This window comes from Meleagris gallopavo, chromosome 17 (genome assembly GCF_905368555.1).
Source record: "Meleagris gallopavo chromosome 17, MGAL_WU_HG_1.1, whole genome shotgun sequence".
Taxonomy (NCBI): Eukaryota; Metazoa; Chordata; class Aves; order Galliformes; family Phasianidae; genus Meleagris; species Meleagris gallopavo.
In genome coordinates, this window is record NC_139420.1 from 12,236,049 (window position 1) to 12,263,433 (window position 27,385).

At 52.8% G+C, this 27,385-nt stretch overlaps 1 protein-coding gene and 1 long non-coding RNA gene across 2 annotated transcripts; one reads left to right on the forward strand and one right to left on the reverse strand.

Annotated features, from left to right (window-relative positions):
* The first annotated feature begins 280 nt into the window (after positions 1-280).
* On the forward strand, positions 281-12,599 carry TBX3 (T-box transcription factor 3). Its single transcript, XM_085238793.1, has 7 exons — positions 281-1,526; positions 3,222-3,489; positions 4,618-4,764; positions 6,545-6,621; positions 7,931-8,088; positions 9,276-9,979; positions 10,332-12,599. Exons 1-7 carry the CDS (start codon positions 1,132-1,134, stop codon positions 10,779-10,781), a joined length of 2,199 nt encoding a protein of 732 aa, XP_085094919.1. The 5' UTR covers positions 281-1,131; the 3' UTR covers positions 10,782-12,599.
* Positions 12,600-17,114: 4,515 nt separating this feature from the next.
* Positions 17,115-19,497, reverse strand: LOC146543207 (uncharacterized). The gene is made up of 2 exons (XR_014887077.1): positions 17,998-19,497; positions 17,115-17,825 (listed from the first exon to the last, which is right to left on the reverse strand). It is a non-coding gene; the product is annotated as an uncharacterized LOC146543207 (long non-coding RNA).
* Positions 19,498-27,385: the final 7,888 nt, after the last annotated feature.

Consider the following 27,385-nt stretch of genomic DNA (forward strand, 5'->3'; position numbering starts at 1 on the left):
CAAGGAGGCTCCAGCTCCCTTGTAACCCACAACACATCCATACAATCTGGTGCACGCAGAGCACAGACTCACAGGGAATTCTCAGAGCTGAGAGGCTCCTTCTCTCCCTCTCCTCTCCCCTTCTCTTTCTCTCTTTCTCCCCCCCTTCTCCTCCTTTTTCTCTCTTTCCCTCTCTCTTCCTCCCTCTCTCTTTGCTGGAGCGTTGCTGGAGAGGAGATAAGAGTATCATTCTTCCAGATTTATTTTCTTTCTTTTTTTTTTTTTCTTTTTTTTTTCTTCTTTTTTTTTTTTTTTTTTCTTTAAGGCAGAGTGAAAGAGAAAGAGAAGGGGAAGGAAAAAAAAAATAGAAGGAGGGTGAAAGAAAGAAGAGATCCTGATGGAAATCAGGGCACTGTGACCAGCTCCTGCTCGGAGCGGGGGAAGGCGAGGCGGAAACGAGATTTCCCTACAAGTTTTGCTGCTGCCGCTGCCTGAAGGTTGCTGAGGAGCCTTCCCCGCTCGGCGAGGGGGGTGGGTTTGTTCACTTCTCTCTGCTTTCCCTCCCTCCCCAGCCTCTGCTCTGCAGCCTGCCCGTACGGAGGAAAGGTGGAGGGGTGGGGGGGAGGGGGGGAACACAGCCGACCCAAAAAGAGAGCCCGGCTTCCAGCCACCACCCTCCACGACGGAAGAAAAGAGGGACTGAGAGCACGAGAAAAAAGAAGAAGAGGAAAAAGAGGATCTCGGCTTGTCCAGCCCTTCCGCGGTAACGGGAGCACGCAGAGAACCCGGTGGATTTTTTTCTCCCCTTCTTCGGCACTGCTTTTCAAGCTCAAGGACTTCAACTCGGGGGAAAAAAGCCGCAGAGAGAGAACAACAACACAGAAAGCAAGACGAATAATGAACAATCTTGTTACCCTGCTATCCCGAGGGCCGAGGATGTGTCCCGGCTCGGGAAGTTGCAGGCTGTAGAAGTTCTGCCTCTCCCCCATGTACTGTGCTGTTTAGAGCTTGTTTCCCCCCACCTTATTTTTTTTTTCATTTTTGTACCTTCTCGTTGTTATTGTTATTATCTTAATTTTTCTGCTTCGTGATGTGCTGTTAGAAACCACTCCAGGACTACTCCAGCAGTAGGAAGATCGAGGAGTGGAGTGGATGAATATACCGATGAGAGATCCAGTGATCCCTGGGACAAGCATGGCTTATCATCCTTTTTTACCTCACCGGGCACCGGACTTTGCCATGAGCGCCGTGCTGGGACATCAGCCCCCCTTCTTCCCGGCCCTGGCTTTGCCCCCCAACGGAGCGGCTGCCCTCTCCCTCCCCGGGGCCCTGGCTAAGCCCATTATGGATCAGCTAGTGGGGGCTGCAGAGACTGCTATCCCTTTTTCTTCCCTGGGCCACCAGGCAGCAGCCCATCTGAGGCCTTTAAAAACTCTGGAGCCAGAAGAAGAAGTGGAAGACGACCCGAAAGTGCACCTGGAAGCCAAAGAGCTTTGGGAACAATTCCATAAAAGAGGCACGGAGATGGTGATCACCAAATCGGGAAGGTAGGTGTGGGGCGGGAGTCGTACTTGGGTTTTCGGGCTCCCTCCCCCCTCAATCTTTGCACCGGCAGCCCGCTCCGGAGCAAGGTTTTATCCGGCACTGCCTCCATCGAGCTCATTTCATCAGGAATTAGGAAAAGTGCGAGGCAACTGCTAAGCCCCGCTGCGGGCAGCGCACTCCGGGAAAAGGCTCAACTATTGAACCACGAACCGGCCGCTCCCAGTGCGTGCGCAGGGGGCGAGAAGGGCTCTTCATGGTTCAGCGCTTAATACTTTCTGGGAGCAGAGAGAAAATAATTTGGGGCTGGAAAAGGCGCCGGCCTGATTGCAGCCTTGCTGCACGCGGTGTTTCTTCTTTCATGGAGAGAAGGGGAAATGTAGCAAAAAATATTTGTAGCGACGTATCTCTGCTGGTGAGGTGGTAGCTGCAGGAGGGCAGCGGGATTTATCAGCTGCCTCGCTTGTGCCTGTGTCTCTGCCGTGATACAGGCATGCATTTCTGCTGACTAATTATGTCTGCAAATGCAGAAAAAGCGGCGAAAAGCACCCGCGCTGCTCTAAGGAAGGGTTTGCAGCTCCTGCAGGAGCACGCTGCGTGTCCATGTATTTATATAACCTTCACGTGCGAATGAATGAACGCACACGGCGCGTATCGCGCTCCGCATTTCGGCATTTTATAGGTTTACACATCCGAAATCCCTCTCTATATTCGCTCCTAATTGACGTCTGTGCCCTTTTATAACTCTGCCTGTGGATGTGATGCCACGCAGCGAGCGAACCCTTCGCTCTCGGCCGTGTTTCTAACGCACGTCCTGGGGAAGGCAGAAAACTAGCGGCGTGCCGTCTGCAAGGAGAGCGGCCGGGGGAGAAACCGCTCCTGAGAGCCGCCTCGGGTCGCCGTGCTGCGGCTTCAGTCCCGCACAGCGCCGGCTGCAGGCTGAGGGCTTAGGGAAAGAAAGCCCCAAGAGCAGCAGGGGGAAAAAACAAACAGCCCGGCCCGCTTCGCTGCCTTCCCCAGGTTTTCTCTCTTAATTGTGGCTGAAAGTTTTGTTCGAAAGCCTCGGCGAATGTTAGGCGCTCTTACGTGTTGCAAAGTCATGTGTTTCCTTTTAAGTTGGGCTTGCTGAATGCCAACCGCTCGATATAATAAACAGCAAATTTGTGGTATCCTGTTGCAGTTTGGAGCCGGACTTGGGAACGGAGGGGAGCGCGGTTCTCAGGGAGCCTCTGCACAGAGGTGTGAGCGGCCGCTGGGACCTCGCAGCTCTCACCGTGGGCTCCTCTCCTCTTTGATTAATTCAAAAATCCCCCTCTGCTCCCAAATGACGGAGCCAGTCGTAGAAGCGAGGAATATTTTTAACTGGAGCGCGATTTGCTCCTATTGTTTAACAGAGGGAAATATGTCTATAGATAATGAGCGATCCGAGAGGGCTGGACGAGGCTTTGCTGTTTAGGAACGGAGAGGTGGGTGCCCACCAGGGTACGTCCTTTGTCCCACCTGAGGAACGGCGTTCTCCTGCAACTTGGGAGCGTTGGAGAAATCTTTGCATTGGGGGCGGGGGCAGATTTCTGCTTCTGAGGGACTGAGGGCCACCAAGCTTTAGGAGCTCACTGCAACGCTGTGATTCTTCTTCTTTTTTTTTTTTTTTTTCCCCCTTTCGTCTCGTCTTTTCTTTATCTCCCCTTCTCTGCCTGTAGGAGAATGTTTCCTCCGTTTAAAGTGAGATGCACTGGACTGGATAAAAAGGCCAAGTACATTTTATTGATGGATATTGTGGCGGCTGACGACTGTAGGTACAAATTCCATAATTCCCGGTGGATGGTAGCCGGCAAAGCTGACCCTGAAATGCCAAAGAGAATGTACATCCACCCGGACAGCCCGGCCACCGGAGAACAATGGATGTCCAAAGTCGTCACCTTTCACAAGCTGAAGCTCACTAACAACATCTCTGACAAGCACGGATTTGTGAGTCCTTTTCCCCTCTCCCCAAGCAGTGTTCCCCCGCAGTGCCCGGCCCGGAGCTTTCCCAGGCGCTGCAGTTTGGGCACCACACGTGTGGAATATGGGGAATAAACAGCCTCTGCATGCAGCCGGCTGGTGTGTTAGTGTCCTGGTAAAACCTTCCTTTCTTTTTCTGTAGCCGAGGTCAAGATTAAACAACCTAATTTATTCTGTAAGCTTTCCAAACACCCAATCCGTACCATTCAGAATAATCTTTAGAGATATGTTTCCAATATAGTGCAACTCAATATATCTCAGAGCTGCGTTGGCTCGATAGATATACATATATGTAATATATTCTTAATAGAGACGATCACACTTTTTAAGCATAGGAAAATGATATGCATATGTGTATAAAGGGCTTAAAGGCCTAAGTATGCAAACATTTAAATATATATTAATCTGGATAACGTAAAGCAAACCAGAGTGAAAATAAACAGGAACCAAAAGCAAAGGTCAAGTTGCCCATTCATGTCTATCCACTCCTTTACATTTACTGGGTGTGCAGAGATAAAAAGCTCCCCCTGCGAGTGAAATCAAACAAACTGCTGATAAGTGCCCGCCGCTCCTCGCCGTTTCTTTCTATTCCTGGGAAAGTCTGGAGCCGGGGCTGCGGTGGTGGCCGCGGTCGGGGGATCTCTAATGCGCCGAAGATTGCATTCGCTGCCCGTGATTCGATTAGACGATCTGCTCTTGCCTCTCGCAGAAGGCCTTAAGTGGATTGAGGCGAGCAATTAGACCTGACCAAGGCGCTCGTGGTGGCGTTGCTATTGTAGCTGCTGTCTCCGCTTTATTTTTATTTTCTTTTGGTTCGCCTTGAAATCTAAAGCCGTCGCGTCCGAAGCCCAAATAACCCCCGCAGAACCCCTCCCCCCCTCCCCCCCCCGCGGGAGATCTCCGCTGGCGTCCAGCAGGAGAGCCGGAGCTGTCAGTGCTTTGCGCTGGATGCTGCGCGGCGTCTGCGTGCGTTTGCGGTGCGCGAGCGGCTGCGCAAATGAGGAGAAAGCACGGGGCAGCGCGAGCGGGTGCTGCTGGCTCTCACCCTGTTCTTTTTCCCTCCACCCTGCCTCCCCCGGCCGCTTCGCACCGCAGACCATTTTAAACTCCATGCATAAGTACCAGCCCCGCTTCCACATCGTCCGAGCGAACGATATTCTCAAGCTTCCCTACAGCACGTTCCGGACCTACGTGTTCCCGGAGACTGAATTCATCGCAGTGACCGCATACCAGAATGATAAGGTAAGGAGATTAAGAAAGCATTTGTTTTAAGTGTTTTGGCTTTTCAGAGAGCTTTTACTCTGCGTTGTTCCCTTAAAAATCACCGAGCTCGTCCCGCTCCCCTCTACCTCAGCTCGTTTCCCCCAAATCCTCCCGCTCCGACTTTGGGACGGCACTGGGGGAGGGGGGAAGGCACTCTCCCTTAGCCGACCCCGGGCAGGGCAATTAAAAGGAAGGCTGTGTGCGTGTGTGTGGGGGGGGTGCTTTGGATATACATACTTTTTTCTGCTCCCCGGTGTGGGGAAAGGAGGCAGGATGGGGTGGGGATCACTGCTTTCAGTGTGGATTTAATCTAAGACGCATCAGAAAAAGAATCTGATCCGTGTGTCGAAAGACGGGGGGGGGGGAGCAGCGTGGCTGGAGATTTTGTAATTCTTCCTGGCCTTTGTGCTGTTTTAGCTCCTTTAACAGCAATTGGCAATAAGGCTGGAGCGCACGTCTGGTTCCTATTATTATTATATTATGATATTTTTTTTCATCCTGCAGTGTTTTATTATTTTTTGTGGTGCAGAAATATGCTCTGATCAGAGAGGAGTATCTCGCTCGAATTGAACTGGAAGGTCTCACAGAGACAGGGCGAGAAAGTTTGCAGCGCTGCAGACGCTGCCTTCCCATTTCTGCTGCTTTATTGTCACTCTCAATGAAGGTGGTACATTTGGGAGCCTGGCAAAAGGCGAATTTACGATAATTATGTCAAGTGGAAGGAAGTGAAAGAGCCAAGAAGGGGCTCTTATTTTACTGTCTATAAATTAGAACTTGGTGTGCATGTGCCTGAAGAGCAAACCCCGCTCGCTCCATCCCTCTGTCCGCTGCCATCCCCCACGGCCCAGAGCCAGGCATAAGGAGGGGCTGCACCCTTCCTTTCCTCAGATCGCCTCTCCGGTGGTGCTTGGCACGCACTGCTCTCGCTTTGCTCACCTTTTTGCAAGAAAATGGAAGGTGAATGTGTGCAGAGCAGACTTTGCTTTGGGAGTTACACATGGGGCTGTCCGGCCCGTCCCGCAGCTGGAAGCATGGAGCAGCAGCTCCGGCCAAATGCTCTGATATCGCGGGGGGGTGGGGAGGGAGGACGGGGAGTGGAGGTCAGGAGCACTGCCCAGATCGCATGGCTGAGGGTCTCACCTCTTCTGTTGAGGGTTTTCCCTGCTCTCTCCTGTCTATGTGTGCGGGAAGAGTTGGAGGGGGGAACCTGGGAGCCGGTGCTGCTCAGGATCCAAAGCTGTTTGCTCACTGGGTCCCGCTCTCCTCCTGAACTGGAAGCTGTGGAGCGAGCCCGGATCCCACAGAATCCCCCAAACAACTGCCTAAATCCCTGCCAGCCCAAATCAGCCTGCTCCTGGCACCCCCAGAGCCCCAACACAGGCACACGCGCGGGGCATAATGCGATTATACGAAGTATTTTATTATAGCGAGGGGGTGGGCATGATTCCTTTGCGGTTTAATTATGGCATTTAAAGAGTTTAAGCGCAGGCATAACTCGCATGGATTGCATTGCACGGCTAACTGAATTCCAATGCAGCGGCGGCGATGTGGGGCTCTTTCATTTCCACCACTGCCCGGCTCACTGGCCAGCCCCAAAATGCAAGGATTCATCCCAAAATCCTGCCCTGTGCACTAGGTGCTGCTGCCTGAGCAGTGGGAAGTGGGGAGGAGGAGGTCGTGTTTGTCGTTCTTTCACCAAATCTCCTTCTTTCTGCCCCAACTCCGCTTTTGGTTTTCTTTTTTCCTTCTCTCCTTGTAGATCACTCAATTAAAAATTGACAACAACCCCTTTGCCAAAGGTTTTCGCGACACTGGGAATGGAAGGAGGGAAAAAAGGTGAGTCTGGAAACATTATATATGGGCGCCTCGTTTGGTTTTCGTGTGCAAGGCTCAGAACATGACCAGAGGTCAAAATCACCTCGCGTTTCCTCCAAACCACACTTCCCCCCGCCAAAATTAATAAGGATCTCGTCGTTAATAACGCCAAACCGATTGCACATGAGCTCCTCCGTGCTTTCCCCGTTTACTTTTTGCATCGCACGGGAGGGTCGGCAAGAAAGTGATGGCTGCAGATGAAGGAGAAAGGCGGTGGATGCCACTGAAGCCATGAGTTTTCTTTTAAGTTCTGGCAGGAATATCGCACCCCCACACACTGTGGCTGGGATGGAGCGGGGAGAAGGGAGGGCAGCTCTGATCTTCCCCAGCACTTTCCTATGAACTCTCCTGAAAAGCATGGAGGAGAAACATAAAATCAAACCGCTTTGATAGGACCCCAGGAATATGGAAATAACACCAATAGACCGCTTGGAATAGTGCACATGTTTTTTTTATTTTTTAAAATATTGGCCAAAATAGAGAAAGGGATCTTTTTTTTCTTCCCCCTCCCCCCCCCCCCCCCCCCCCCTTGGTGTGGAATAAGTCTTCGTTTTGTTTCGTTATAGCAGACAGGATATTTTAGCCATTTGCAATCAGTTTTAGATAATGAATAAATATGTCTGTTCCTTTTCTTTCTTTAAAAAAAAAAGAGAGAGAGAGAGAAGGGTTGTAATGTTAAACAAGAGGCCTTTCTCCATGCCCAGCACTGAACCCAGCATACTACACATGTACACGCGCCAGCTCCTCTTGTCCGTCAGTGTGAAAATAAAGCCAATGCTGGAGCCACAGGACGGAAATGATTTCTAATTTCTCTCTAAATATAAATAGATTTTACTCCGGGTTAATTGTTGGTGAAAAGATTACATAAAGTGCCTAACAAAATAACCACTTCCTAGCAATCTTAGCAACCATTAAGATGGCTCATATCTCTGGAACATCCTCGCGTTTTAAAAGCTAATCTCCAGGGAACAGTTCCCTCTGCCACCCTCCCCCGCTCCCCCCAGCCCCCCTTCCTATTCTTTAATATCTGCCGTACTCGGGATTGCTGCTAACAGCTTCCAAGAAATCTCCTCTCATTAACAGCCAAGCTCTTGGCTCTGCCTGCGAGCAGCGCGTTCCCCTGAGCCCCTGGCCCCAGTCCCCCCACACACCCACCCATGGACTCCCTAAGGGATATGGGATCCCCTTAGAGGACATCTCTAGGGGGTGTTGGGGGCCTGGGGTGGGGGGGCAGGGTGCCGCTCTCCCAACAGCTCCGTGTGCCTGGCAGGAAGCAGCTGACCCTGCAGTCCATGCGGGTGTACGACGAGAGGCAGAAAAAAGAAAATCCCACTTCAGACGAATCGTCTAACGAACAGACAGCCTTCAAGTGCTTCGCGCAGTCCTCCTGCCCCGCCGTGCCTGCCGTCGGCACCTCCAGCCTCAAAGGTGAGCGCTGAGCCCCGGCCCTGTAGGGGCAGTAGGGACAGCCAAGTCTTGCTCGGGGGCATGGAGCTCAGCGTGCATCGCTGTGCCATGGCCACAGCCCTCCTCCTGCCTCCCCTCGGCTTTCTCTTTCCTTTCTCTCTTCTCCCTTTTCTTTCTCTTCTTCCATTCCTTTCTCCAACTCTTGCTTTTTCTTTTGCTTTGTCTTTCCCAGTCTCCTTTTTCTCTTCTCTCCCTCCTCCCTTCTTTCCTTCTTTCTCTTTTCTGCTTGCACTTTCTTCCCTTTCCCTCTTCCCCTTTCCTCTGTCCTTCTCCCTCTTCCCCCACCCTCCTCCCTCTCTCCCGGCCCCTCTCCTGCTCCTTCCTCCCCTCCACGCTTCAGAAAGGAGCCAGCTCCGAGTCAAGGGAGCAAAGACAGACCACGGGGCAAAAGTTCAAAACTGGAGTCACTCCATTAATATTCCTCCCTGAATCTGTTATTAGAGGAAGGATCTTTCCCCTGGATACAGTCCCGAACTTTGTTATAGAAAAGTCCCCCTCGCTTTCTCTCCGTGCGGGGTTGGAAGCTGTCTGCAGCTCTTTCACATGTATTAATCCATCCGGGGGGGGGGTAAAGGGGGAAACGCAGAGGGAGGAGGAAACAACCTCTTTTTTGTTGTTGCTTTACTCGTTTGTTTAAAGTCCTGCCGAGCCGAGGGGAGGGGAGCTGGGAGGGGACCCGAAAAGCAAACCAGATCTTCGCACCTGGGGCGCTGAAATTAGGAGATGAAGTGCAGAGGAATCCGGCGAAGCGTTTTGGGGAGGAGAAGGGGGGTCCTCAGCGTGACGGAGGCCGAGGAAGGGGAAGGCTACAGCTTTCGACCGTGGAAAGGGCTCTAAAGTTTCGAAAAGTTGATAGGAGACGAACCCCGACTGGGCGGGCGGGCGGGGTTTGCCGCCCCCGGGGTGAGCGGTACCGCAGGCCTCGGATCCTCGGGCTGTGCGGAGTCGGTGCGCTGACACCAAGGCTCGCTTCCCGCTGGGAGCCGGCGCGGGGATGGAGTGGACGTATTTTTCTCTTAAGAAGTGATCCCCAGCTTTGTCACTGGAAGTGTCGGCCAGCCAGGGAGTGTCCGCACCCTGCCGCAGCCCGGCGGGGGTTAGGGACGCGCCGTGCCGGCTCCCAGCCCCGGGCCGCCTTTGTCTTGCAGATCTCTGTCCCAGCGAGGGTGACAGCGATGCCGACAGCAAAGACGACCCTTTGCTAGAAGCCAGCGAGTCGGGCAAAATCAGCACGACCACGGCCACCACCCCCGCGCCGGCCAGCTCCGGTGCGGCTGCGAGTGACGACCCCCGGGAAAAGGGGGGCAGCCCCTCCAAAAGTCACTTCTTCCCCAGCGACTCGGCGACGAGCCGGAGCCGGGAGAGGACGGAAAAAGCCCCCCCAGACTCCCGACACAGCCCGGCCACCATCTCCTCCAGCAGCCGAGGGGGAGGCTTGAGCGGCGAGGAACTGAAAAGCCCCCTCCGGGACGGCCCTAAAGTAGACGAGAACCGGCTGCTGGGGAAAGAGCCCTTCGCCCCCCTCACGGTCCAGACCGACAGCACGGCGCACCTGAGCCAGGGACATTTGCAGAACCTGGGGTTCCCACCCGCTCTGGCCGGCCAGCAGTTCTTCAACCCGCTGGGGAACGGGCATCCGCTGCTGCTGCACCCCGGGCAGTTCGCTATGGGGGGGGCTTTCTCCGGCATGGCCGCGGGCATGGGGCCGCTGCTCGCCACAGTGTCGGGGGCTTCCGCCGGCGGCTCGGGACTGGACAGCACGGTGATGGCCACGGCGGCCGCCCAGGGACTCTCGGGAGCATCCACGGCCGCTCTGCCCTTCCACCTGCAGCAGCACGTCCTGGCCTCTCAGGTACGTCCCGACGGCCCCAAGTGGGCAGGTCCTTTCTGCCGCAGGTTCCCCTGTGCCCCTCCGAAGCAAGCGGGGCACCTCTCCTCGCTGCATAAGGACTTGGGTCAGAGAAGGGGGGAGGGGGAGTGAGGCCTTGGGGAAGCCTCGCCGGTGAGGAGCTGGAACCCCCCCAGCTCCTTGTGTCCCACTCTGGGCTCAGCGCTTCCCCGAGCAGCCTCGGTGCGGGAGAGACGAGGCTGAGCCTTCGAGGTTCCGGGGGTCCGGAGTAGGGGACGTGCCCGGTTTCGTGGTTCATGCAGAACGCGGGCACGCGCTGCTAACACTTTTTCTTTCCCTCCTCCCCCTCCCGCAGGGCTTGGCCATGTCTCCCTTCGGCAGCCTCTTCCCCTACCCCTACACCTACATGGCGGCGGCGGCGGCGGCTTCCAGCGCGGCCTCCAGTTCTGTGCACCGGCATCCCTTCCTCAACGCCGTGCGGCCCCGGCTCCGCTACAGCCCCTACCCGTTGCCCGTGCCCCTGCCCGACGGCAGCAGCCTCCTCACCACCGCGCTGCCCGGGGCTCTGGCCGCGCCCTCCGGAGAGACCAAAGGCAGCGCTCTGGCCTCCAGCCCCGGCGCCGTGCCTCTGGACTCCGCCTCGGACCTCACCAGCCGCTCGTCCACGCTCTCCTCCGGCTCCGTATCCCTGTCCCCAAAGCTGGGAGCCGACAAGGAGGCGGCCACCAGCGAACTGCAGAATATCCAGCGCCTGGTCAGCGGCCTCGACCCCAAGCAGGACAGATCCCGCAGCGGCTCCCCGTAGCCGCCAGCTCATTTCAAACCAGTCTCGCAATGCACTTTGTTTGAAAGAAACCACATCCTCCATCCCACCGAGCCTTTCAGCCCCCCCCTCCTATCCTCCCCTCTTCCCCCTTTTTATTTTATTGTTTTGTTCTTTTTTTTTTTTTAAGTTTTATTTTTAATATAAATCGCCTGGCGTCTTGTGGGCGCTGATCAGCAAAAAGTGTCGAGCGGGGGGGGGGAGGGAGGGAGCGGGAAAGGGCCGGGCTGGGAGCCGGACCGGGGGCTGCCGCACCGAGGGGCCGCCGGAATGCGTGTCCCACCCCCCCCTTCTTTTCTTCACTGTCTAAAAAAAATAATAGTAATAACGGGAAAAAAAAAAGGAAAAAAAAAAAAAAGGAAAAAAAAAAAAACCGCCTGAAATAAATCGAAGCAAAACACCGAACGGACGTATAAATAAAAGAAAGTAAGCAAAGCGATTTTTTTTTTTTTTTTCCCTAAAGAAAACTGTATAAGCAACTCTCATATTGGTCATTCGCCAGTTGTTTCCTGGGCGGGTTGGTAGCGACAGCCCTCTGCGTCGATATTAAGGGAAGCTGTGTGTTTAAAATATTATCGTGATGTCTGAGAGCCACTCGGTGGCTTTTTTTGCATGTTCCGTAGTAGTCTGCTTTTTTAGGGGGGGGGTATGTTTTTATTTCGTTGGGTTTTTGTTGTTTATTTCTGATGCTCGTTTCGAATCCCAGGGACAAAATAATAATAATAATAATAATAATAATGATAATAATAATAATAAAAACGAAAAGAAGACCCTCTTCCCTCTCCCTTAAAGACCCTCCCCGTAGCAACAACAGTAAGTGTAGCTGGAAAGAAAAAAAACAAGTGGATTTATTTTATCTAAAAACCTCTGTAGCTCGACTGTAGGTTTATCACAGCTTTCCCTCTTTCATTGTATATGCAATAACAAGGTTTAAACACGCTGAGAAGAAAAAAAGCGGACACTATTATTAAAGCAAAGTATTTATGTAATTATTTGATAACTCTTGTAAATACGTGGAATATGAATACTCGAAATTAAACTTTAATTTATTGACGTTGTACATATCTCTGTAAATACGGCTGCAGCTGTCTTTTGTTTTCTTTTCTTTTCATTTCAAGTCGGTTCTCCTTTACCCACCCCCCCATCCCAACCCCGACTCAGAGCAGCCCGGGCCGAACCTGCGGGTTCCGAGCTCAGCTCCTCGCTTTCTGTTCACCCCTCGCAAAGAGCCGCGGCTGGAAGAGGCAGAGGGGCAGCGAACAGCGTTCATCAAAGAGCTCGCAATGAGAGAACGGCGAGAGAAACCGCGACGTGCCGCGCTATGGCTTTTTAAATCCTCGTTCTCCTTGGTGTTCAAGTGCTACTTTCCGATTCAAATTTCGACCACGGGAGGAAAAAAAAAAAGGGGTTTCTATACGTTCATCTGCGACAACGGGCTTCTGCAGGCGGCTCGGGCGAAAGAAAAGATGATGGCTGGAGGAATTTCTTCACTTTGCGTTATTCTTTCCCATTTCTTTGGTGTGTCAAAGGGAGAAAACAACAACCACCACGAAACGCAATGGAGTTTTACTACTGTGCTTGCTGTTGTCTTTGTTTGAGTGGGTGCGTATTTTCTTGGCTTGAAAGTCAGGTGTTGGTTCAAAGGAAAAAAAAAAAAAATGAAGGGATATTTTGTGCGATATCGATGTCGAGAAGTTTTTTTTTCTTTTTCCTGTATTTTTCCTGTATTTTTCTTTCTGTATTTTTTTTCCCTCTTTTAAGAACTCGCCGAAGTTTCAAATAAATTTTTATTGAAACGTGCCGGGCGTCCCTTGCTGTGCCTCCATCCCACCTGCCCGCAGCGGGGGCCGAGCGCTGCTCCCCCCCCCCCCCCCCACGCCGTCCGCCCCTCTCAATCCCCGGAGATTATCGGGGAAGGATCCCGCACGGATCGGCCGGGGAAACCCGCGGTTTAAGCAAGCTACTTAATGTACCTTTCCATCTCCCCCCCCACACACACACTTTTAAAGCGGATCCAGAGGGTACTAAGTCACCTCTTTTAATGGAACGAGATTAAGTGGCGTTTGAAAAGTTAATGAGAACGGCTCAGCGATGCTTTTATCTGTCATAAATTAATAAAACAAAAGTGAAGAATCGGAGAATAGATCGGTTAAAATTTAATGCAGAACTCTCCCTCAAAAGTTTCCAGGTAAAGAGTTCCTGAACCGCTGGGGTTACGGCGCTGTCCGAGCAGGGGATGGATCCTTCCAGTCAACACCTGGCCGGGGGGTCGGGGGTCCTCCTGGGGTTCGCCCCTTTGTGCTGTGGGGCTGAGGATACGTTGAGAATAAGCTTTGGAGCGGGGTGGTGCTGGGGGGGACGTGGGCTGGGCGGTCACCGGGAGCAGAGAGAGGAGCTGGCAGCCCCCGCCTGCAGCGCTGCCAGCCCGTGAGCACATCCCTAAGCACAACATATATATTCCTCCTCGTTAAAGAGATTTCCCCCCCTTCAACAGTTAGTGGCCCGTATATTGGAAAGTGATTCATCCTCCGCCAGTAATAAATATTATAAGGATGTACTTCCAGCCCGGATCCTGTTTTATGCTCTGCCTGCCCCTCGGCCCGCGGCCTCTGGGTCCTGTGCCGGCGAGAGAAAGAAGTGCTCAAGGGGAACGTGGCCATGGAGCAGCGTTCCCCCTTATTTTCAAAGCAGCTCCGCCGGGCCCAACCGTGAGGGGCGGGGGGGACCCCCGGCTGTAGCCCCCGGCCGCCTCGCCAGCCAGTCCCGCTGGTTTTGGGGGCAAATTCTGGCAGAAAGGGACATTTCCCCACCTCCGATTGAGAGCGGCTGCTGGAGGGGTCCCTACCCGTGAGCGCTGGGGGCTCAAGGGATGCTGAGCACAACGGCCGAGCACCCAGTGTGACCCTCCCGTGCACCTCGAGCACTTTTCCGTGTTCATTTCGTATCCTTCGCTTCTGGGGGGATTTTTCCCATTTTAAAGGGTGTATTTGAATACCGGACACACAACAGGCCAGGTCGCCGGGGGTTTGAACTGAGTGGGGTCTTTCTCTCTCCCACCCCCAGGATTTTTCGCTCCCTCTCCCCACTTCCCAGCTTGCCCAAGGTGAGGGCTGGGGAAATGCCACAGTATGCCGATGTGCCTCGGAGCTAGGTGGGGCTTTTATGGACGGAGAGGTGGCGTCGGGGCTGGCCAAAACAAAACAACAACAATTCAAACAAGCGGGCTCCGGGCTGCATCCCCACGAGATGGATGTCGCTTGTCACCCAGATCCTCTGCTGTCCCTGGGGTTGCCGGCCCCGGGTGGGGAGCACAGCGGTCCTACCAACTGCCGTGGCCGCACGATCACCCCGCTGCCTCGTGGTTCAACTTTCTCCCCTTAGAGCCGGCAAAGAGGAACATTTCAGCTCCACACTCTTATCCCCCCTCCATATCGTTCTTCTCATTCATTCGGTTTCACGAACGCCTGTTTGTTTTCTCTCCCCTGCTGCTTGTGCCTCCGCAATCTCTCGCACAGGGAGGGCTGTTGTGGTGTGTGTGTGGGGGGGGGAAGGTGTGGAGATAGATTCTGGGAGTCGGAGAGGAAACTCAGCGCTGATCCTGAGCAACATAGCCGCCGCCTCCTCCCTTTGCAGGCACCAGGTAGCCTGTTTGCAAGCGGACCGGCACTCACTGTTGTGTTTTAGGCGCTGGGGGTGCGGCCTGATTGATTCATCCCCCCCTCCCACGGGCCTAACGCTGACCTCCCCCTCCCCATGCCCTTGCAAGAAATCCGTGTACCGCAGGTGTAACTCTGACTTGCAAATGGCTTTATCTCTTGTGTATCTTATTTGTATATAGTAACGTTAATGAGTAACTCTTGTGGCGCTTGTGGATGGAGGTAAACAGCGAGCAATCTCTCTGGATTATCCTGTCTATTACTCACCTGGCGCCTGTCTTGATATCCTCAATGGTTTTATGGCTGATGCAGGCGACCCGGCGCTGGGTGGGGGGGGCTCGGCGCCGGGGGGGTCCGGCGGGGCGGCGGCGCCATCTCTTGGGCAGCCGGGGCAGTGCGGGGCGGCCCCGAGGGGACCCTGGGTGGGGAACGCGGGGACACCCAACGGGGATGGGGGTCCCGTGGGGAGATGGGGAGATGGGGAGAGGGGAGGGAAGAATTGACCTCCCTCCCTCGTCGGGCAGTGGAGCTCGTGGCAGGTTTTGCCGGGTTTTACCCGAGGGAATTTTGGCCGCCGGTACAAAGTCTATGGGAAAGCGGGGCTGGGGCTGGGGGACCGGCCCCGGAGAGGGGCAATGGGGCCGGAGCAGCTCGGGGATGTGGGGTGATGGGAGAGGCACGGGAGCCACCTCCACGGGATCCGGCCGCTCCCGCCGCCGTCCTGCCGGGCCCGCTCGGCCCACGCTCTGTTATTAGTTAATTATTGATTGATTACAAGTGCAAATTTACGGCCCTTTTCCCCTCTCCCGGCTGCGGTGCACGGTGCGCTCCGGCCCCTCACGCGCACACACGCCGCTGCCCTCTGCAAACAGCCGACGGGAGGCGGGTTGTTGCTTTTGGACTTGACAGCTAGCAGGAATATGAAATATTCGAGCCCTTCGGTCGATCGCCGTACTCTGGCCGCCCTTTTTTTTTCCTTTCATGTCCCGGCTGGGGGGCTCCCGCAGCCGACGGGCCCCTCACGCACTCGGGCTCACAGAGCGCCAGGCCTCGTAGATCAAAGAGACTTCGAGAGAAAGGTTTCCTTCTTTAAGGATTGTTCGGAAAATCTTGGAAGCGGGAATTGTTCAGCCTCCGCCCTCGCTGCAGGGTTGCACCGGGGAGAGTTTTGGGAAGGCAGAGAGAGAGGGCTGAGAGAAAGGAGAACAAAAATAAAAATAGAAAAGAAAGAGAAGAAGAAAGGAGAGGAAAAAAAATGAGAAAGAAAAGGAGAGTTGCTTGAAGTTCATCAGCCGTGTGCACAGGGAATGCACGCAGCGCTCTGAGCCGCAGGGCTGTGTATCCCGGTGGGCAGCACCCCGGGTTTTGGGGGGCGGGGGTCCCACACGGAGGTCCCACCCCACGGTTTTCCTGCGGGACTCGGGGAGCCCCGTGGGGGGAGCGCAGTGGTGGTGAGCGCTGCTGCTACGCCCTACCCTTGTGAGGGGCTCAGGGATGGATGGACGGATGGACGGATGGATGATGGACAGACGGATGGATCAGTTTGTTGTCTCGGGGAAGGATGAGTTGTTGTGGGCATTTCCTCGGGGCTCCAGCAGAACGGAGAGGGGGAAGGGGGGGAGCAGAGGTGGCTCTCTGCGGACGCATTGCTCCCTGCGGGCACGCCGCTGCTGGCCGTTCGCCATCGCACCTCGGATCGGGCAGCAGCCGAACAGGGCCGGGAGCTCCGGGGGCACCGGGCCGGAAGGATCCATGATGGAAACTTCGGGAACGCCGGGGGTGGATTGAACCGTGGGGAAACGGAGCAGGAAAAATCGAAAACTCCTTTTTTTGCCGCTTCTTGTTAAGAAACCCCGAACCTTCTGCCCCTCGCACACCGCACCAAAGCAAACAGACACGCACGGGGACATTCCAAGCCGTGTCCTGGAGGCTGGCAGCGCGTTATCTCCCTGACCCGCCGACCTCTCCCTGCAGCCAGACCCTTCTCACATCCCCCGAGCTTTCACAGAATAGCCGCTTCCACGTGAAGCCTTCTGACTCCGAACAGAGAGAAAAGCTGATAGCACCCGAGCCGGCTCGTGGGGTTGCTTTGGGGTTTTTGTTGGTTTTTCTTTTTTTTTTTTTTTTTTTCTTTCCAGGCTGCCCTATACTTCCCACGTGCTTCTCCCAAACCCCGCATTATTAGCGAACAATTAAGGCGTGTAAAAACACGGCGAGGCGAAGCCCTCAGCTTGAAGTGGCCGTTCAGGGCGTTCGTGTAACTCCCGGCTCCGGCTGCTCGTCGGGGGCCGCAATGGGTTCCCTCCGGGGGCGCGGCGGCTGTGGGGGCTGCTCCGGGCTCAGCTCCCGGGGCTGCTCCTCCTTCGGGTTTTCCCTTTGGTAACCTCTCGTTTATTTATTTATTTTAAATATTAACTACTCTGGAGAAAGTGATTTTATTTTTTTCTCCTTTTTTCTTTTTTTATTTTCCTCCTCCTTCTTCTCCTTTTTTATTATTTATTTATTTATTTATTCCCTTTTCACTGTTTCATTTATTTATATATTGTTTTTCACTCTCGACTGAAGTAACTCGCTGCAGCTCACCGGGGCCGTAATTCCTGCTGAACTTCACGCTATTCTCACTAAAGTTAGCTTTCCATCACTCTCCCAGACAGAGCTCTTTCTAGCGGAGGACTTTATTTAACTCAGCATTGAAAAAAGAACAACAATCCCAAAATCAAAAACCAAACAACCACCAGCAACCCAAGCGCTCTGATCGGGCTGGGCTGTGCCGACCCCGTCGAGCTCTAACGCAGCCGGACAGCCCCCACCCCACGGACACACCGATCCCTCCCTGCCCGGCAGCCCCCTCTCCCCCCGGCTTCTCTCCTTTCCGAAGTCCTTCCCAGCTTTACTTCTTCGTGAGCCTCCAGAGCAAAATAGAACGAGCAGGGAAATAAACCCGGCAGAAAAAGGCAGCGGTGCTTTTTCCCATGGACTTGCTCCATGGAAAAGTTACGAGCGGGGCAGTGGAGGTGTGGGTCCTCACACAGCCTTGGCCGTGGGGTCGAGAAGATGCGGAGCCTTTTTTCGGGAAAGGTGCAGGAGGGAGAGGAAGGCTTTGCAGGGCAGGGCGCGCGGCCCCGTTTCGGGTCGCTGTGCGGGCAGGGCTCGCTTCCCTGCCGCCCCGCTCGGAGCGTGGAGCTCTGCCTTCTGCCTCACCCCGCCGCTCCGGATTTTGTTTCCGACTGGTTGCTTTGAAACCGTCATTTTTAAGCTCTCCAGCGTCGTCACTTCGGACCCTTTCCCGCGGATTTTGAAGGGCGTTTTTCAAACTCGCTGTCTCTCCCGAGCCCTATTCATTCCTGTTTCCGTTTCTCCCAAGTCCGAACTAAAACAAACAAACAAAACACATCCAGACATAAAACAGCCCCTAACCTCAAACGCAAACGTACACAGGTAGGGACGCTCCTCCGCTTCGTTCGCCGGAGCGAATGGGGGCAGGGGCTACCCTAGGAAAAGTGAAAAGCTTGTTTTAATGGGCGGTCATTGCTAAATCTCACCTTAGGGCCAAAACGACTCGCGACCCATTGCCCTCCTTACGATGTATTTATTTGTCTCAGTGGCACCAGCCGTCAGTCATTAGGGGGGGGTTAACCCTAGAGCCGCACGACGGTGCTGGTGGTGGTCTCCTTGGTTTGTTTTAAGTGTGCTTTCTCACCAGGAACGCGGGCCTGAGGCGAAGCAGCGCCCGTCCCGGCTGAGCCCCGCGGCACCGCGGCCAGTGTGGGATCCTCCGAAAATGTGCCGCGTTCGGTCGGAAGAAAAGTGGGCTTCGCTTTGCAGCCCGAAGTGGCGTCTCGGGCCGGTAGAGACTTTCTTTAATAAACCTGGCGATTTTAGTTTTTCTTTTTTTCTTTCTTTTTTCTTTTTTTCTTTCTTTTTTCTTTTTTCTTTTTTTTTTTCTTTTTCTTTTTTCTTTTTTTCTTTCTTTTCCTCATTTTTCTTAACAATTACGAGGGGAAAACAAAAATTAAAGAACCCCAAAGGGTGGGAGCAGTCGGAGGAACCCGCCGTGCGCTAGGAGAGGAGCGGGCACGGAGCAGCTCCCGGCACCCGCATTTCTGCCATCGCGCTCATACCGCCTCCGGAGCTCCGAGTGACTTTATTTAGCTGTACTTCTCACTGCACGTAGCGCGTATATAGCGTCGAGCAGCTCTAATACGTTTCAAATACTTCTGCAATCCAAATCCACGTACGTGTGCGTATGGCGTTACATAAAGCTGATGGGAAGGGATGAGGCTGTGTGCGCATTCCTTTCACTTTGATTAAGACGTGCACGACACACGAGACATCGGGCACTGCGCGTCCCGGCCCCCGGTGCCCTCCCTCGGCCCCGGCCGGCGCCAGCTCCCCCGGAGGCTGCAGCGAAGCCCGGCTCCGTCCGAGAACAGCCGGGAGGCTCGAGCGGCTGTGTTCGGTATCTGCCTCTTGGTTAGCGGCGTTATCGGCCCTATCGCGTGTCCCGGGTGAATATCTCTCTGCTGGCCACTTGTGAGCATCATCAGCTCACCCAGTGGCCCCGCGCTGATCCTCAGGCCGCCCGTCGTCCCACAGAGACCGGGGACCGCTCGGGAGGTGCTCCCCCCCTTTTACAGACAGACTGCTCTCTGCTTTGTTAAGTCTACCGAGTGTTTAACCGTGGGTGGAGTGGAGAAGAGAGATAAAGCGTAAATGCGGTCCTCTCGTCCCTTCCATCCCGGTATCCTACACCTCCAAATTTCTGCCGTCGGGAGAGCTTTCCCTTACTCCTAATTTAATCGCGTCAGACTACGGGCAGAGCGATGCACGGAGGGAATCTCCAACCCCAGATATTTCTAACGCGCCGAAATAATGAACTCTCGAAGTCCTGGCAGCAGCAGGACCTGAACCAGCAGCCCTACGTTTGCGTTGAACGGAGGAAGGGGCCGAGGTCACAGAGCCCGGGGCCGCGCCGTGCCGGGTCCCGCCGCTCCGCCGCTCCTGGAGCGCCACCTGGTGGGAACAGTGAGGCAGCACGGCCAGAAAGCGGCTCCGCCCAGGATTCGGCTCCGCCGTGACGGCGAGGGGAGCCCCGGGGGTGCGGGTGGCAGTATGAGGAAAGACACGAATGGGGAGTGTGGCCCCAGAGCCTGAGAAAGAACTGTTAATCATACGTGAGCTCCTTCTGTTCTTTTATAATGATGTGTGCAAGAATGCCATCGACACTGATGTGACAGCTCCTGAAGGTCTCAGTGAGCTCCACATGAGAATCTCATTGCTGGTATCCTGGGCTCCATCAGCAGAGGGGTGGCCAGCAGGGGCAGGGAGCTGATTGTCCCCCTCTACTCTGCTCTTGTAAGTCCCCATCTGCAGCACTGCGTCCAGGTCTGGAGCCCCCAGTACAAGAAACACAACGAACTGTTGGAGAGGGTCCAAAGATGGAGAGGCACAAAGATGATCAGGGGACTGGAGCACCTCTGCTATGAAGTCAGGCTGAGGGAGCTGGGCTTGTTCAGCCTGGAGAAAAGAAGGCTGTGGGGTGACCTCATTGCAGCCTTCAGCACCTAAAGGGAGCCTACAGACAGGAGGGGAATCAACTCTTGGAAAGGGTAGATAACTGCAGGACAAGGGGAAATGGTTTTAAGTTGAGAGAGGGAAGATTTAGGTTGGATTCAGGGGGAAGTTCTTCGCTGTGAGAGTGGTGAGGTGCTGGAACAGCTGCCCAGAGAGGCTGTGGATGCCCCATCCATCCCTGGAGGTATTCAAGCCAGGCTGGATGGGGCCCTAGCAGCCTGGGCTGGTATTAAATGGGGAGGTTGGTGGCCCTGCCTGTGGCAGGGGGGTTGGAGATTCATGATCCTTGAGATCCCTTCCAACCCTGGCCATTCTGCGATTCTGTGATATTTACAGGGAAGCAGCTTTAGGCCTGGCATTTTCTTATGAAACCTCACAAAGCATTACAGGTGTGTGTGACTGTGTTCTGAGAGGTAGGGTTCTTCAGTGAATGAGCTGATTTGCATGGCACAGGGCCTCCCTTTCCTTATCTTGTTGCTTTTCTGTTGTCCTCCTTCACATATCCACGTGCACATATTAAGCTGTCTTGCTTTCTTGCTTTCTTCTTTTTTATGTGCCAGCCTCACCTTCTTCTCACTTCTATGCACACACAAACATGTGCACACAGAAAACATTTCCTTACATTTTGTTTCATAGTTTTATTCGTATTGTTCCTTACATTTTTTGCTCTTATACACACATGTTGCTGTCCTTTATAAGCGGTTTGCCTTATTATATACTTACTTACGTTTTCTGCCTCCTCCTTCATTGCAAAACCGTTCTGCACCAGAAACTGCAATTTCACATGAAACACTTCTCTCTGGGTGAGAGATCAACTTGCTCTGGAGGAACCGGGGGCACTAAAATGTGAGAACAAGGATGTAGAAGCAGGAAGACATGCATCAAACTTCAGGGTAAACAATAGGAATTATACTGATTGTGTTTTAATGTGCAGTGGTCACACAATGGGGAAAAAAGCCTTCCCAGGGAAAGAAGACACTCGCCTCTTAAGAAACTGGAAGCAGGCATGTTTTGCTGAAACTTCTGAACCAGCATGGAGGGACCCTTAGGGAAGAGCTTTCCAGGTCTGACAGAGCTTCCAAATCAATGCTGTCCTACTTTCTGACTGCCTCTGATTAGTGATGAGTGATGCCCATTGTCCCTCCCCATACTGGTGAGTGCCCTCATTAAGGAGCCTGAATTGTGTGTGTGCATGTAGGCGTCAGAGCTGGTTTGTGGGGAGCAATGGGAAGGTAATTCCTGGGTTCCAGGGGCCTGAAAGACTTCTGAAGGAGTTAAACCCTTGGAGCCTGGTGTTAATGCTTGCAGGGACCGGCAGGGGAGATGGCTGACGTGCAAGAGAAGAGCCAGTTGTGCCACAGAGGCTTAGTAAAGCTGTGTAAACAGGGCTCTGGAGGGATTCACAACTTGGAGGGCAGTGGTTTTGCTGAGAGTAGAAGGATTTGGCCAAGATGCAGCAGAGGAACCACACTTGGCTCCTCGGTGGTGGGTTGTTAGTAAGTCTGGAAAAGAGCAATCCCTGCTGCTCTTTAACGAGCTATCTGAAATCCAAAGCATTTCCAGTGAGGATGGTGTAATGAGCAAAAAAAAAGTGTCAGAAAACACGAAGGCACAGCTGCTTTTTCCTCTTGATGGCTGCAATCAGTTTGGATAATGGACATTCTGTTCAGAACCTTCCAGAGGAACTTTGGGTCTCCAGCTCCTTGCTAAGTGGAGACACCCTGATTTATCATTTATTTATTGGATTATAATCCTGTTTTACAGGTAATCAATTACTGTTTCTTCTGCTTCCTCTTTGATCACATCATCCTGGTGAAATCAGGGGGTGAGACCACTCTAAGAGCACAAAAATTTCCCTTTGAAAAGCATTTCTGTCAGGTTTTTAGGTGTGGATATGAGCAGCTGGTAGAAGTGATGGGTGCTAGGCTTCAGTTTGGCTCTGGCAGTTGGGTTGGGCGAGCACCTGCATGTCCATGCCCTGAGTGACTTGGGGACTTTCATGCTTCCCCTGACCCTTCTCTGACACTGTGCACATGGGGTCACCCCTCTTTCTTGCACTGAAATGAACCATAGCTAGAAACGAAGCCAACTTTGGGGCTGAACACTGCTTGGTTCAGAAAACTGGGGGGAGACAGGGAATGATGGGTTCTCAGTAAGCGCAGCCATGAGGTGCTCTGGAGAAGGCTGCCCTTTATTAATGCCACATAATTTGTACCCTCCATAAGCTTTCCCCACTCTTGAGGAGGGTCTGACACATTGTGGAGCTGCACAAAGCCTCACACTGCAGCCCTTTTGCCTCCAAGTTGTGTTGAGGAACACGTTCTTTTCTGTGGGGCTGGAGCTGGGTTCAAGTGATCCCAGCCTGGTTTTTGCTTCCTGGGCACAAAAGTGGCCTTGTAGAGAGCTCTTATCCAAACTATGGAGAGCAAAAGTGGATAGGAAATGGCCTGAGATACAGTCAGCTCCTGTGGTATCAGTCTCTTGTACTCTTTGATTTTTGGAGTTCCTTGGCTGGGGAACAAAGGAAGTGACTTGGATTTGGGAGGATGTTGAAACTCAGAGGTGAGTGTGGCAAAGGCTCAGAGTTAGGAGTGTAGCTGGCAGGGAAGGAACTTGCAGAACAGGTGACACGCTCCCTCTAGCTGGGCTGGCAGCCTTTTGTCATCCTGCATGCATCCACCAGGCCGGCTGGTCCATTCAGCACCTGCTTTCCTATGTGAGAAGTCCCAAAGCTACCTATGGGGTTTCCTCATTTTTAAGGACCTCAGTCAGTTAAAGCATCAGTATGTAATTTTCCATTCTAGGCAAGGCACACCCAGTCCGTCTGGGACAGCACTGCTGATAAGGTGTGCCACTCAGAGATGTGAGTTCTCTAGGGCAAGCACTGCACACAGAAATAGGGCAGTCACTGTGGCAGCAGTTTCTGGGTGTTATTTTATACTATAGCACTATTTGGTCTGAAGTGAGTAGAAATAAACACTGCTTCAGAGAAGTTATTCCCAGGAAACCATGCTGGACAGAGACTTTCTAAACAGCGATCTTTGATCTTTAAAGCCATCTGTTATCCCATCTGGAGATTTAATGTAGCAAAATGAATAAAACTTGGAACGATGTGAAAAGAAACACAAAATGAGCCCATCTCAATTTCTGGTCACTGTTCTTATTAGTCCTCGCTATTCCCCACTGCAGCTTGCAGCTTTTGCAGAATATCCTTACCTGCCTCTTAGTGGGTGGTTTTGTGCCCAGCTTGTCCAGTCAACAACGCTTTTCACAACAGGAGAGTGAATTAAAAAGAGGGTTGGAAACTGAGTCACGGTAATTGACTTGTGCTAGAGGAAGCTGTATCTGAGACACGACTCAAGATCTCCAGAGCTGAGCTGACATGTGTGCTGCTTGGCTTTGCTTGTCAGTGTCTTGGGGTGATGGACTTGGTAGCCTCAGCCTCCACCCCTGCAGAACCAAGCTCCATGTCTCGGCCTTGCAATATGCAAAGAAATAACAACAAGGTCTCCTTAGAGTTCCTATATGAGGCTTTGCATGAATACAGATAATTCTTTATGTTGATTTTGCTGATAATAAGCCTTATTTCTGCAGTCTTCTGAAATCTACTTTTTCCAGAATGTACCAGGACACAGAGTTGGGTTTAGCTGCAGTTTCTGGTTAGGAACCAGCTTGTCCTGGAGTCTGTGCTGTGATGGAAAGGGAGTTTGAGGACGTAATAAACTTGTGGGAAGGGTTTTCCTCTTTTTGCACTGCAGAAAATCAGCAATGTGTGAGTGAAAATGCTGGTGTCCATAGTCAAAGAATTAGATGGCTTGAAAACATGAGGGAGTCGACCAAAGAGTGGACTCCATGGCCAAGTGGAATACGTTTGCTTTTGCTCAGCTCTCCATATTATCAGTCAGCTTCCAGAATGTGGGCCTGCTTGCCATGGGCTTGGCAAAGACTCCTGAGCATGACTACATCTGGCTGTAACAGCTTTCACAAATACTTAAGCCTAAAGATGCAAATGGGCTTGAACTGCAAATAGAAGGGTAAAAGCTCTACCTGGGGGTCTCCCTAGGTCTTGAATGAACCCTTTAATGGCTCCAAGTTGAAGTGAAACACTGCACGTGGGGTATGTTTTTCCCCTTGACTGCATCCAACAGCACTCCAAGGTAAGGCAGGTGTTGTTCTTTAGGTTCTATCATACAGACTTCTCTTCTCTTGGGTGTGGAGATTGCTGAGATAGAATTGACTGGAGAATATGAAAGCATATTTTGTCTGGATGACTCAGTTCAGACAGGATAGGCCAATCTTCTGCTGCTTGGAAATACAATGCCTTCCTTGAACCAGAGAGAGCTGAACTGGAAGCTGATCCTGAACCAGTCTCAGCTAAATCCAGTTAACCTGTTGTCTGGTACTGGAAAGAGATGGATAAAATTTGTCTGAACCTGACTAAGAACTCTTCAGAGCTCAGAAGCATTGGGCTGGTGGGTAGGTACAGGAATGATGCATGCTGTAGCACTTGCAGCCACCCACACTAGCTACTTGGACACAATGTGGGAAAAGCAGGGCTCCAGTAGCCACATGCAGCTCTTGGTGTCATTCCACAAATAGTATAAAATCTAATAATTAAGCGCTTAATCTTCAAAACTTTGCTACAAGGTGACACTTAGCTGCTGAGGAAATAAATTTTCCCCAAAAGAAGCAACTAGTCTGGATTAAGTCTTCATTTGCTAAAAAACATGATGTTGTATGCAGGAAAGAACTGTGCAGCCTTCTAGGAAAATGTTTATGTTATGTTCCCAATAGTATTCTTCTGTATAAGCATCGGTGAAAACTAGGAGCATAATAAGTGTAATGTTTACATGAGAAGCCTATTTTCCTTCCAGAAGGGCATGATGAAAGACCAGGACCTGTCCCAGTCCCTGGTTCAGATGCTGGCCTTATGATGACTGGTGACCTGTCAGGGGAGGAGGAAGGAGCTTGTTATGGATGTGCTTTAGAGCTGAAGGCTGAAGAGCCAGCTGCAGGGCTTACAGTGAGTAATTGGCCCTATGGCCTCTGCGGTGGCATGAGGCAGCAAACAGAGCAACAGGAGGGGGTCAAGACCACAGCTCTGGCTGCTTTGGGGCTCAGACATCAGTCTCCTGTGCTCTGTGAGAGCTGAGTTGCCTAAGAGCAGTCTACAAGCAGCTCTTCCGTCCCTGCTGACATCCCTCTGCTTACTGAGGGATGAGCTGCCCGGAGCCCCTTGTATGACTGCAGCCTGCATGCAGGAGCAGGGCTGCCCTCATCCTCCTGCTTTGTGCCACTAATGACTCAACATGTTGGGGCTGGTTCCTCTTGAGGCCCAGCTTTGCAGGCATTGGTCCTTTGTTCCACCACTCTGGGAAGGAAAACCACCAATTTGCAGATCTGGTATTGCTGTAGCTTCATCTGGGTTGGGAAATGTTTCTTCTTTGAGAAAGATTTGTAGAAATCTTTTGTTTCAAAAATCAATTTTAGGCCAAGGGTGATTGCTTTTGACACAGGAGTTAGTGCAGAGAAACAGCTCTCTTTAGAAGTATTTGCAAAAATAATTTGGAAAAACCTCTGCTTTAACGAAAGAATGGATGTAGAGACCCTGAGTCAAAAGGGTTCATCTATAACTTTGAGGGACCAAAGCCTTGGACTGAGTACTTCGCTGCGAGGTGCTGGACTCAGTGGCCCAGAAAGCTTTGTCAGCCAGCCTGGTACCTTGCTGAGAGCATCTCTTGGATGAAGAAGCCTCACACGCTCCGTCTGTGCATAGATAGGAAGTAAAGAAGTGGGAGTGTGTGCTGCTCCTGGCCTGCCAGAGGGGCTCCGGGGTGCTGCCAGAGCTGTCGGCTGTGCCGCACATCCTGGATTGCTCCCAGAGGCACAAGGATGCACATCAGACTCTCAGAGCCACGTTTGCATAAACCCCAGGTGAACGCACTTATGTTTTAAAGAACTGTATTAAAATATGCCACTAGATGGCCCCAGGAAGAAGCCTGTTGAGGCTGTGGGGCCCAAGGGACTGAGGGAGGGCAGCCTCCAGCGGGCACCTGGCCTTGCCTTGAGGCTGCAGCTCCTCTCATCTCTCTGTTTTGGGAAGGGCTGGGGCTGGCACAGCCCAATTACTGAAACACAAGTGGTGGGAAAGAACAAGAGGAAGGCTGAGGGCTCCCACACAGCCTTATCTCTTGCGGCACCTTCTGCTGGGTGTTGCATCACAGGAGCATGCAGGTGTGGAGCCTGCCCAGAGGAGCGGTGCAAGCTCCTGTTGTAGCACCGTGTCCTATCTGGGCACCCATTGGAAAAGGAATGACTGCCTGGTGATGCTGTCTCTGTGTCCTGTGTGGAGATGGCATTTCCAGGTGCCAAAGACCAAGGCAGGTTGGAGAACTAGCCAGGTTCTTTGGAGTCCTGGGTAAACTACAAGCAACTCTCTCCATCCCAAACCAAACCAGTGCCTATGTGTAAAGTCCTGTATGAGGGTTAATGACCTGTGCAGCCTTGTGGTGAGTGGGCCCGTGGTGTCTGCTGGCCTGAATGATGGCACTTGGGCACAGGGCTGAACTTCAGGGGATTATCTTGTAGCTGAGATGGCAAAGTAAGGTGTCTTTCCTTTCTGCCTTCTATGTTGTGCAGGGCTGTGTTGGAGGCTGGCCTTGCAGAGGGATGCAAAACATCCTGTGTTCCGGCTACTCCAACTGGAAGCAGGATCCCAGTTGATATTCAAGTCCCTGTATAATTCCAGGTCATTTCTAAGGCAGAAAATGGCTTTTTCTGGGGTTAGGGAAGTGCCCTTGGCCCATGCTCCAGTCCTGGGTCTCTGCAGACCAGGTGGCTCTGAATGGTGACAATGGAACCATTCTCTCTGATGTTGATGAGTTCTTGTGGAGGTTTTAATGAATGGAGATGCAGTGGTGATGGAGAGATAAAGAAAATCACTAACCTGGGGAGGCGTAAAACGGAATGGGCCTTGCCATGGAGTGTACTGCTGAGCCCAGCCTGATGGGCCTTTGGGAAGAGCTGGCTGCTGCTTGCCTCACTTCAGAGGGAGAGCATGGGGAGGGAACATGTTGTCTCTTTGTCACTAGGCCAGCTTTCTGGGACGTGCCGACATCAAAGTCTGCTTGAAAATGAGATCTTGGAGGCTTTGCAGTGCTGCAGGATGAGCGAGTGCTGCTGGGGAAGGCTGCAGGGCAGGGTCCCCTCAGGGCTGCCGGGGCTCCATCCCTGCTCGCACCTTGCTGCAGACTGGGGACGAACCTGCTCTTGCAGACAGGGAAGTTGCATCTTCTTCTCTCTGATATGGACTTCTCATGGGGCCCCGGGGAAGCCGTGCTACTCTTCCACGCCAGG

Coding starts and splice junctions, on each gene's coding strand:
- TBX3 (XM_085238793.1), top strand. CDS start 1,132: ATGAATATACCGATGAGAGATCCAGTGATCCCTGGGACAAGCATGGCT. Junction 3,490..4,617: donor TCTCTGACAAGCACGGATTT/GTGAGTCCTTTT, acceptor TTCGCACCGCAG/ACCATTTTAAACTCCATGCA. Junction 9,980..10,331: donor AGCACGTCCTGGCCTCTCAG/GTACGTCCCGAC, acceptor CCCCTCCCGCAG/GGCTTGGCCATGTCTCCCTT.